We start from the raw sequence: 12,481 nt of genomic DNA on the forward strand, positions 1-12,481 counted from the left end.
ACCACACTTCACTGAACTGATCCTGTAAAACACCACACTTCACTGAACTGATCCTGTAAAACACCACACTTCACTGAACTGATCCTGTAAAACACCACACTTCACTGAACTGATCCTGTAAAACACCACACCACACTTCACTGAACTGATCCTGTAAAAAAACACACTTCACTGAACCTGTAAAACAACACATTTCACTGCACCTATCATACTGCTACGGCTGATCCTGTAAAACACCACATTACACTGAACTGATCCTGTAAAAAAACATACCTCACTGCACCTATCCGGTTACGTGACAATACAATTAGAAGAACTATGATAACCTCAAAACAGGTAAGTTGCAACACTCCCCATTATATATATATATTTTTATTGTGAGTAAAGATTAAAATAAAGAATGACGTTTCGGTCCAAGTAGACCATCGGACAGAGAATCGGGATAGAATAACTTGTGTATTTTTAGACTCACAGACATATACACAACACAGGCGGGGACAGTACAGTTATCAGACATATTGGGACAAAAGTACCTCCACCCACCTCCTCCTGAATGGAGACCTGCTGCGTCTCCTGGGAGAGCAACACCTCCGCCTGAATGGTGAGCGGCTGAGCCGTCGCCGGGCACCTAGAGCTGCGCTGGCATCCCTACGGCCCCCCGCTTCGTCCTGGCTCCGAATCCTGAAGGTCACGCAGGAACAGGACAAATGGTTACACATTCAATGTTCACCATGCATTACCTAAAAATAAAAAAAAGGTGTGTGATTTGGACACGATTCAATGTGTGGATGACATAAACTGGACTATGTTTGGATGGGACATGATGACACATGCCATCTTCCACATGGCAATTAAGTACTGGTTTTACGTCAACACTCCTTTCTTCTTCGTGGATTTGATCTGCTTCAGATTCTGCCGATAGACCCTTACAAAGACTCAATCATGGACACGCTTACTGACAGTTGTGGCTGCTTTCTATGGTGTATTGTTATCTCTAACCTCTTGACCTTTGTGCTGTTGACTGTGACCAAATAAGTTTTTTTTTACCAAGTCATGTTGCTACCATGCTGTGTAATGTTGTCGTCTTAGGTCTCTCTTTATGTTCGTGTTGTGTCTCTCTTGTTGTGATGTGTGTTTTGCCCTATATTTATATTGTATTTATTTATTATTATTTTTAAATCCCAGGCCCCCATCCCAGCAGGAGGCCTTTTGCCTTTTGGTAGCCCATCATTGTAAATGAGAATTTGTTTCTTAACTGACTTGCCTAGTTAAATAAAGGTTAAATAAATCAAATAAATACTGGCTAAAGCAGCTGTCTACTTGCAATTAGTGAGTTGGGCTAGTAACTGAAAAGTCACCGGTGTTGAATACCCGAGTAGACAAGGTTGAGGTGCCCTTGAGCAAAGAACTTAACCCTAATTTGCTCCAGGGGCGCTGTACTACTATGGCTGACCTTGTAAAACCACACATTTTACTGCTCCTATCATACTGCTACGGCTGACCCTGTAAAACACATTTCACTGCATCTATCCGGTGTATGTGACGATATAACATCTTGTTATTATTTTAAATGAGATGTAGTTTTAAAATGTGAGCCCGGCCCCTTAACAAATCCTCGGTGTGGTGTCTAACACCATCGTATTCACTAGAAACCAAGCGGAAGCGACTAGCTGAAACGGAGAGGGACTATGCTAAATTTAACCCATAAGAAACACTACTATTCATTGTAAACTGTTTCGCTACAGTGTGAACTAATGAATACAGCCCCCAATGCTCATGGTCTATTCCAGCGGGAGAGTGACAACCCCGAACCTAATAGTTTGTCACAATATGTTAACAGTAAATTAATTTGTGGAGAAGATGCATCTCCTCCGTGAAAACAAAATTGCCTGTTTATCTGTATAAAACACAAAAGGACAGATTTCTTAACTCATCAACTTGGATGTTTTTTTTTGTGATGCGTGTGTGTGTGTGTGTGTGTGGATTCGGCATGAGGCCAAACAATGTCTTGACCTGCCAGGTGAGAGTCTCAGTCGGTCCACCTCTCTCCTTTGACTCTCTGGGGGGCTCGGGTGGCCCCCTCTGAGTGGTGGCGGTGACCTGGCCCTTCGCTCGGCTCCGGTGGAGGCCCGGAGGTCCCGGCACTGTGATGGGGACTTGCTGCGCTGCAGCTGGGAGGCAGGACCTGGCGGCCTTCCTCGTAGGCCAGGAGAGCAGTTCTCATTCCCAGAGGAAGCGTCCTTGGCGGGGGACTTGATCGCCTTCTTGTGTTTGTCCTGGCTTTGTGTCTCTCTGCTTTGAGCCGGCAGGGAAGGCTGCTTGCTAGTGCCAGGAGGAGACTTGGACGCCTGTGCCCTTTCCTTGAAGCAATCTGCACTCCTGGAATGTCTCCTGTTGTCTCTATCCCTGGACGTGCTCAGTCCTCTCATCTGATCCTTGGTCTTGCCGTCGATCTTTCTCTTCCTGCCGTTTTTATTGGGATTGTTCTGCTTAGCTTTGCCGGCGTCTGTCGACTCTCGCTGGACTCTACCGGTGTCTTTAGCAGTCTGCGAGCCTGAGCCAGCCACGTGCCCCGTTGCCCCTTTCCGGAAGTGCTGCCCGTTGCACATCCTCTCCCCCTGAATCTCCCCATCCTCCTCCACCCCAGAGTGGTATCCCTGGAGTATGAGAGCCATGCCCGACTGTACCCCCCTGCCACCCTCAGTCATTTCACTGTCTAGCTCGGCTTGGATCAGGGCCCTCTGTTTCTCCAGCTCCTCCAGAAGCGCCATCTCATCGTCTTCCAGTCTCGGCGGCTTGGCAGAGGAAGAGTATGGGAAAGCGTTGTCGTCGCCACCGGTGGTGAAGCCGTCAGTCAAGGGGCCGTCTTTACGCTTGTGCTTTTTGTGCTTGTGCCGGTGCTTGTGGCGTCGCTCCTTGTCCTCAGGCGAAGACTGCTTGTGTCTCTTGTGTTTGCTTCGGTGCCTGTGTTTATTTTTCTTGGTCTTAGCTGAGGTCGCGGCGACCATGAGCGTCGACGAACTGGCCTCTGCCTTCCCTGCGCCTCCTTCCTCCTCTGACAGGTCCTGGTTTTCCTCTTCATTGCCACTCTCTGCTTTCTCTCCCCTGCACATGACAGGACATGGGAAGGAGTAATGTAATGATTAATCAACTGGAATGCTCCATGGTAAATCGGTTCATTTGACAACTATTGCTGGTTTAATATACAACAACTAGTTGTGCAACTTGAGTGTTTCTCAGACCTTTCCTTGGGGACCCCAGTCGTTACACAATTTTGTTGCAGCTTGAACAAGCCCACCTGATTCAATTAGCTAGTCAGGGGCTTGATGATTGGCAAGTTGAATCAGATGGTCTAGCTATTGATTATAGCAAACGGCTGGGGGTCTCGGCTAACCTTGTCCAGTATTTATCCTAGTTTCATTACCATAACATAGGCTTGTAAGCTAGCTAGCTAGCTAGAAGCGAAACAGACTCTGGCTAGCACCTAACAACGCGTATATAAGACGATTTTTTTCAAAACAATAACTGGTTATGACCACACGCAGAATAACCCATATGGAAAACTATACATTTTAGCTACCTAAAACACAATTTAAAAAATATCTTACGCTTGTTTTTTCTCGCTGTCACCAGTTAACGTTATAAAGTCAATGGCAGCCATTTTCAGTGAGGGGATTCGATTAATCTCGTCCAGGCGCCCGTTTCAGCGGGTTTCGCATTAGCTAAAAGTTGATGGCATTCAATGTGGGACTGTCTGCCTCCCGGGCGTGAGCCAGGTGCCCCGTTTAAAGCCCGTGACGAAGTTGGCTAAAAACAAATATGTTGTAATTTAGCACGTGTTGTAATTAGTAGGAGGACTCTGTGATTTCCCATGCAGATGTGATTGCATGGGAAATTCCCCCAAAATGTATGGAACATAGATGTTTATGGACGATGCACCATGTTACCTTGTTGACAAAATGAGCGAGCGACACAGATTATTGTTCGAGTTGAAATGGAGCTCCTACCCAGTGCCCCGGAGTTCATTGTAATCGAATAGGCACATCGTTTACTTTGGACATGCGCAATGGATAGGAAAGCGAGACAAACCAAAGCGTTGTCTTTAAATTATTTTTCGTCTGTATCCTCTATATGAGAGATTTCGAAATAATTCATCTTCCTTTTGCGTATACTTTGATTTTTACAAACTATTATACAATGACTTATTACATCAAATGTTTCAACAAGACAATAAGTAATTTACTGCACAGAAACTAAGCATACCATTGACAGTGGTCCCTAAAAGGTCAGCATGGGTTGGCTCATTTGCATGCTTGGATCCAGTTTGTTTCGGAATCGGAAATGTTTACATTTCATACTTTAAGTATATAATTATGGCTGACATAACGGGGACATCATTGTCGGATAATCTAACTAGCTATGGACTGTAGGTCTATGTTAACATTTGCTGGCTAGCTAGCTACCTGAAACTTCTGGTGATGACTGACAAGATGTTTTAACAAATGTAAAGTTAGTGGTTGCACATTCAGTGTTTACAGCCCTTAGCCGTGGTATATTGTCCATACAGTATATCACAAACCCCAAAGGTGCATTATTGCTATTATAAACTGGTTATAACATAATTAGAGGATACTCCTGGTATATGATCTGTTATAAATTGGGTGGTTCGAGCCCTGAAGGCTGATTGGCTGAAATACGTGGTATATCAGACTGTATACCACGGGTATGACAAAATAATAATTTTTACAGCTCTAATTACGTTGGTAACCAGTTTATAATAGCAATAAGGCACCTCTGGGGTTTGTGGTATATGGCCAATATACCACAGCTAAGGGCTGTATCCAGGCACTCCTCGCTGCGTCGTGCTTAAGAGCAGCCCTTAGCTGTGGTATATTGGCCATATACAACACACCCTCGGGCCTTATTGCTTAAATATTTCAGCCAATCAGCATTAAGGATTCGAACCACCCAGTTTGTGTGAGTTATAGCACATAAAACATTTTACTGCCACAGACAAATTTGTATTTTATTTCACCTTTATTTAACCAGGTAGGCTAGTTGAGAACAAGTTCTCATTTGCAACTGCGACCTGGCCAAAATAAAGCATAGCAGTGTGAACAGACAACAACACAGAGTTACACATGGAGTAAACAATAAACAAGTCAATAACATAGTAGAAAAAAAGAAAGTCTATATACATTGTGTGCAAAAGGCATGAGGAGGTAGTAGGCAATAAATAGGCCATAGGAGTGAATAATTACAATTTAGCAGATTAACACTGGAGTGATAAATGATCAGATGAACATGTGCAGGTAGAGATACTGGTGTGCAAAAGAGCAGAAAAGTAAATCAAATAAAAACAGTATGGGGATGAGGTAGGTAGATTGGGTGGGCTATTTACCAATAGACTATGTACAGCTGCAGCGATCGGTTAGCTGCTCAGATAGCAGATGTTTAAAGTTGGTGAGGGAGATAAAAGTCTCCAACTTCAGAAATAATGAGTTCATGGATTTTGGTGTGAATTCAGGTATTACATTTATTGTCAAACGTCACTATTTTTTCTTAAGAGTGCACTCATATATAAATGTTCTTCTTTTATCAGGAATTTCCTTTGTTTTCTTTGTTAAAATAAAGAAAATGATATGCTCCTCATTTGCATAAATACACTGGGTATATTTGCAAACCTTAATATATTAACATAAAGTGGAACAAAGCTGCAACCACCAAACACCTGCTCTGTCTACCCTACCTGAACTCACCTGCTCTGTCTACCCTACCTGAACTCACCTGCTCTGTCTACCCTACCTGAACTCACCTGCTCTGTCTACCCTACCTGAACTCACCTGCTCTGTCGACCCTACCTGAACTCACCTGCTCTGTCTACCCTACCTGAACTCACCTGCGCTGTCTAGACTGTCCATAGAGAATGATAGAGAAAGCATCCCTATGTAGTTACCATTATGACATCTGTGACCGCATGGGCAACGCTGTCTAGACTGTCCATAGAGAATGATAGAGAAAGCATCCCTATGTAGATCCCATTATGGCATCTGTGAGCGCGTGGGCAGTCATCGAGACAATCTCCATTTTGAAGTGTCACATCTGCTCCTGCCACACCCCCTAGTGGTCATCCAGTGTCTGCTTGACCTGCAGCCATTCCTCCAGTACTCACTCACTCAATTCAATTAAATTCAAGGGGCTTTATTGGCATGGGAAACATGTGTTAACATTGCCAAAGCAAGTGAGGTAGATAATATATAAAGTGAATATGTAAAGTGAAATAAACAATAAAAATTAACACTCTCTCTCTCTCTCTCTCTCCCCTCCCCTCATCTCCCCTCCCCTCCTCTTCTGTTTGTGTGTGATTGTGTGGTTGGAGACGTGTGAGCTGCAACAAGTTCCATTATCAAGGCCTCTACAAATACTCAGTTCTGCCACTTCCACCAGATCGTAATCTCTGCTCAGTCAGTTTATGCTTCTAGCCATTATTATTATTCAAGATCCTGTTACCCTGCTTGTACCTGTTTCCCTGCTTGACGCTGTTTATCATTTCACTGCAGTTTTGCCGCCCTGACTCTGGCTCCTGTCTCCTGTTCCACATCACAATAAAATTGGAAGTCCCGCCCATGCTAATAAGACCTGGTCGAAGTGTACAGCTGCAGAGTGTGCCAGTTCACCAGCATCCACACACACGTACTGGAGAGGCACGACTTATGAGACCCTGTCTTGAGAAGGTCCATGGCCTAGAGGTGGATGTAGGGGTTGGAGTTGAACTGATCCAAAATGGCTCCCCAGGCTAAAACCTGGAGGATGACCTCCATTCTGGCTCAAAGGATGCTGATGATGACCAGCCCCTCCCTGCATCATAGCCCCTCCCTGCACCATAGCCCCTCCCTGCATCCAATCAAATCAAATCAAATTTATTTATATAGCCCTTCGTACATCAGCTGATATCTCAAAGTGCTGTACAGAAACCCAGCCTAAAACCCCAAACAGCAAGCAATGCAGGTGTAGAAGCACGGTGAAGCAGGTGCATCATAGCCCCTCCCTGCACCATAGCCCCTCCCTGCATCATAGCCCCTCCCTGCACCATAGCCCCTCCCTGCATTATAGCCCCTCCCTGCACCATAGCCCCTCCCTGCACCATAGCCCCTCCCTGCACCATAGTCTCTCCCTGCATCATAGCCCCTCCCTGCACCATAGCCCCTCCCTGCACCATAGCCCCTCCCTGCACCATAGCCCCTCTCTGCACCATAGCCCCTCCCTGCACCATAGCCCCTCCCTGCATCATAGCCCCTCTCTGCACCATAGCCCCTCCCTGCACCATAGCCCCTCCCTGCACCATAGCCCCTCCCTGCATCATAGCCCCTCCCTGCATCATAGCCCCTTCCTGCACCACAGCCCCTCCCTGCACCATAGCCCCTCCCTGCACCATAGCCCCAAAGCACCAAACCAACCTTCTCATTGTGTGCACCCAAAATATTTATAAGCATTTGGCCTGGACATAGGCCCTATTTGAATTCAGTAAAAATCCATCTGTGAAGTAATCACTGATTAGACGACACAAGGGCTCAACCATCTTTCAGGAAAGATGCACTTCTAAATAATTTGAACAGGGCTCCGGTAAGCTACTGTATCAAATATATTCTGATGAATTTTCACAAGTTGGTGTTTTAACACAGTTGAATCAGTTAATTATATCAACCATACGTTTTTGAACATTAAAGGGGCAATCTGTGATTGGTACTTCCATGTTGGACATTTAAAGTAATATACCCATTGATTCTTAAAGAATATAACTTATAAAAATGCCTCATGAGCTTAGCAACTGTCATATCCAATCAGCAACCAACATATCATTTTTCCCCCCATTTTTTTTGTAGACAATGTGATTGTAAACAAACATTTTATAGCATTTTTATAACATTTTTCAACCATATATTTAATATAATGAGTGGTCAGTCCTTGCATTAACGGCTCTGCTCATGAATTTGAGATTGGTTATATTTCTCCCATTCATCCCTCAGCTGTTTACCAAAACAGTGGCATGGTATCCGATTTGTTGTTTGAACTGCAGATTGCCAATTTAACGTTCCCCTCTCCAACTCACATGCGCGCTTCAAGGAAGTTCACCCACGAAAGCAATTACACACAAGACCTTTTAAAAAAATATATATATATTTTACCTTTATTTAACTAGGCAAGTCAGTTAAGAACAAGGGGCTGAAGCAGACAAGAAGAAGGAACGTAGAGGAGGGGCAGGAAAGAGTTCTGCTGTTCCCTTTGCAACAGGAAGTCACTCAGAGGTGTCAGTAACCCATTTTACCACAAGGGGTCAGAGTTCAGTGGAAGATCATTACAAGAGCAACTTACAGTAATGAGTGCCACTTTGACTGTTGACTTGTTTTTTCATTTTTTTCAGACCATACACTTTCAAAAATAAAACTTGTCACCAAAAAATAAAAACTTCATCGTTTGGTGTTCATTTTAAAGTATGACCATGTTATGAATACATCTCGATGAGCCATGACAGGAAGTTCTCCACCACATGGACATTTTATTTTACTAGGCAAGTCAGTTAAGAACAAATTCTTATTTTCAATGACGGCCTAGGAACAGTGGGTTAACTGCCTGTTCAGTGGCACACGCGTACCTTGTCAGCTCTGGGACTTGAACTTGCAACCTTTCGGTTACGAATCCAACACTCTAACCACTAGGCTACCCTGCCGCCCCGACATGCAACAGGCGACAAGCCACGTTGAGTGTCCCCATTGCCACTTCAAGCACCCGGCTCAAGGCTTCACTGGTACAGCACCTCCGTGTTCACACAGGTCATGTTTTTATACCATGGCCAATCGTCCTACAGTAACGGGTACTGTAGGCAGCACAAGGATACATACACGTACACATACACATTTTAACACATGTTGTGTCATTTAGCAGATGCTCTTATCCAGAGTGATACACACACACACACACACACACACACACACACACACACACACACACAGGTACTAGTGTTATTCATGACGCATGTAGTAGTAAGGCACAGTACTGTGTGTGTGGCTTGTGGATCAGACGTCTCTGTTTAAGAAATGGTGTGTTAGACGTTTAATGTAGTTTTATTTATTTATTTATTTTTAACAGAAAAGCTGGACATGCAAAAACCAGTGAACACCGTCAGAGGGGTAACTGGACCCTCATTTTCCCGTTGTTCACTGGTTCTTACCGGGGGAGGGGGGGGGGGGGGGATGTCGCTGTGGCCCAATTTTATTACAGAACCTTTCCCACACATTCTGTCTCAGCAAGTGCTTTGAGGGCTGTGTGGCCATGGTAACATCAGGGAGGTTACATAATATGCCATGGGGTTGAAGAATGGAATGTTCATCCCATATAGGCCAATGTTCCTTCCCACTGACATGATATGAACATCAAAAAACACAATATTTAGTAGAATGCATTGTTTTTCCTAGATATTTTCCCTAAAGTGGGGCCAGGCCCCCTCGAGAAACTTGCAGGAAAGCAGACACCAATGTTTACAATATATTGTTGACATTTCCTTTAGGAATTGGGATGCAATGGGCAACAGAGCAAGTAATATGAGATACGCAGTTTTATACAGCCTGGATTCAAACCAGGGTGTCTGTAGTGATGCCTCAAGCACTGATATGCAGTGCTTTAGACTGCTGCGCCACTCGGGAGCAACCAAGTCTGGCATTGAAACCCCATTATTAAGTAACTACCTACTCTGGCCAAATAAAAAAGTGATCTTTGGTTAGCTTTGGGTTTAAAAGTTAGCTTTGGGTTTAAAAAGGGTTTTCCTACTATTCCTGGAGTGCAGAGTTCCCAACCCGTCCTTGAGGGCCAGAGTCACATTGTTTAACTTTGCTTTAAAGACCCCCTGTAGAGACTAGTAAAAAAAAAACACGTTCAACTGTTCTGCTTGCGGCTATGGAAACCTGACCTGTTCACCGGACGTGCTACTGTACCTCGTCCCGGACTTGCTGTTTTTCGACTCTCACTCTCTCTCTCTCTCTACCGGACCTGTTGTCTCGAACTCTGAATGCTCGGCTATGAAAAACCAACTGACATTTACTCCTGAGGTGCTGACCTGTTGCACCCTCGACAACCACAGTGATTATTATTATTTGACCCTGTTGGTCATTTATGAACGTTTGAACATCTTGGCCATGTACTACAACAGGTAAACTACACACAGGTAAACACACACACACACACACACACACACAAACACGCACACACACACACACACACACACACACACACACACACACACACACACACACACACACACACACACACACACACACACACACACACACACACACACACACACACACACACACTCTCACACTCTCTCTCTCTCGCTCTCTCTCTCTCTCTCACACACACACACACACACACACAAATAGCTCTTTAGAGTTCATGTTAATCGTTTGCAAAGTCTCTCTACTCCTCAATGGTAGCCTCTGTCTACCTCAACAGTCTCCCACACACTAGCTCACTGTAAGAAAGCTCTCTCCCTCTCCATCTCTCTCTCTTGCCATCTCTCTCTCCCTCTCCATCTCTCTCTCTCTTGCCATCTCTCTCTCTCTCTTCCTCGCTCTCTTTTTCTTGCTCTCTCTTTCTCTCTTTCTGTAGCATCCAGAAAAAGAGCTTGGACCTCCACGCACGGCGCCACCTCAAAGGCGAGTCTTTCCCCTGACACCTCTGTCCGTACCCTACGCCAGACCACCAGCCACGTGCGCAATGCACCACCACTCTAGATCGTCCCCCGTATTAGGACCAAGGACACCCAAACGCTCCAAATCCTCTACCCTTGGCAGGAAGGGCCCAGCAATCCTGACAAAGGCCTTTCATTGAGCTGTTTTCAGTAGGCACCAAGCCAAAGAAAATTGACTGATGTAGGGAGGGACTACCGTGGATGTGTCCAATAAGAAACGCTTATTTTCCTTTTTCTGTTGCGTGGCCTAATGAACATGACCCTGGTCTTGTATGTAAATATGTAATGAATCTTATTAAACAAGCACATCTATTTTACGACACCACGTACTACTTGATACTACTTTTATTACACAGTATTAACCTATTCATTTTCTATGAAGTTTTTTTTCAGATTCGTTAAATCAAAGCAGGTGCCACTGAGTAACATGTGGCACCAGGTAGTTTGCATAGGAGTACATCATTTCTATCATCTCTGTCTTCAGTGGTATGGCATGGAGAAGTGCCTATAATCTAATTTTGCACCCCCCCCTCAAAAAGATTCTAACTGCCTGCCCGGCGTGAAAAATTCAATGACAAAACAGTGACATACACTCTGAATGACCTAAAATGATCAATCTCATATTGGTCTTTCGCAGTCAGACAGACCCAAGCTGTAGTGTGCAAGTAGTCTAATAGTAGGCCTACTATTGAAACAGATAAAGAAGACAACTGAGTCAAAGAAATCCTGTTTTCGCTTTCAAAAGTGAAAGTTTTTTAAATAAATAAACTAAAACTAAACTGGATGTTCAAAGTCTACATCAGGAGACCACTTCTGAGGTCTGAGAAAAATCTAAGAAAATTAGTGTAGTTACCCTTTAATTAAACTGGCCCCGGCACTTAGCACTGTTTGGTTAGTGTGTTGCTGTAGAGCACATGAGATGGAGTTTGCAAAACAAATGGCCATTGGATTGATGCAAATAATCATGATATCATTCTGCCAGGTAGGCATATATAGGCTACGTTGTAGTTAACATTTAATTGAAAAGGTTTTTGCGAAAGCCTTTCCATCTACCAGTAGAAGGTTAGGCCAGTCATTAGCATCGCTATATTTTCCCTGTTCCTTAATTGTTTGAAACCTGGATGTTTTATCAAATCAAATCAAAGTTTATTTGTCACGTGTGCCGAATACAACAGGTGTAGTAGACCTTACAGTGAAATGCTTACTTACAGGCCCTAACCAACAGTGCAATTTTTAAGTAAAAAAAAGGTATTAGGTGAACAATAGATAAGTAAAGAAATAAAAACAACAGTAAAAAGACAGTGAAAAACAGTAGCGAGGCTATAAAAGTAGCGAGGCTATAAAAGTAGCGAGGTTATATACAGTAGAGAGGCTATATACAGGCACCGGTTAGTCAGGCTAATTGAGGTAGTATGTACATGTAGGTATGGTTAAAGTGACTATGCATAGATGATAAACAGAGAGTAGCAGTAGTGATGAAGAGGAGTTGACGGGGTGGAGGGTGGCGGGACACAATGCAGATAGTCCGGGTAGCCAATGTGTGGGGACACCGGTTAGTCAGGCTAATTGAAGTAGTATGTACATGAATGTATAGTTAAAGTGACTATGTAGATATGATACACAGTTCATAATATGATGTCTTACTAGCTTCAAAGTAGCCTTTTGACAAAATCCTGCCATAGAAACGTGGAGGCAATTATTTTCTATTGTTTTTCAAATTAACTCTTTCATTGCCAC

General features: G+C 44.0%; 1 protein-coding gene across 6 annotated transcripts in view; it reads right to left on the reverse strand.

The window, feature by feature from the left end:
• Positions 1–3,711, reverse strand: part of prpf4ba (pre-mRNA processing factor 4Ba) — a 44,646-nt gene extending 40,935 nt beyond the window's left edge. For all 6 annotated transcript variants that reach the window (XR_004205776.1, XR_004205775.1, XR_004205778.1 and 3 more), the window contains exons 1-3: positions 3,609–3,711; positions 2,014–3,105; positions 544–681 (exon numbers count right to left, since the gene is read on the reverse strand). Coding sequence is in view for 2 of the 6 variants with exons in the window: in XM_031806847.1 (XP_031662707.1) it covers positions 544–681; positions 2,014–3,105; positions 3,609–3,661 (1,283 nt within the window). In the remaining 4 variants the exon portion in view is untranslated. The remainder of the gene's footprint in view (positions 1–543; positions 682–2,013; positions 3,106–3,608) is intronic.
• Between the last annotated feature and the right edge of the window lie 8,770 nt (positions 3,712–12,481).

This window comes from Oncorhynchus kisutch, linkage group LG27 (assembly GCF_002021735.2).
Source record: "Oncorhynchus kisutch isolate 150728-3 linkage group LG27, Okis_V2, whole genome shotgun sequence".
Taxonomy (NCBI): Eukaryota; Metazoa; Chordata; class Actinopteri; order Salmoniformes; family Salmonidae; genus Oncorhynchus; species Oncorhynchus kisutch.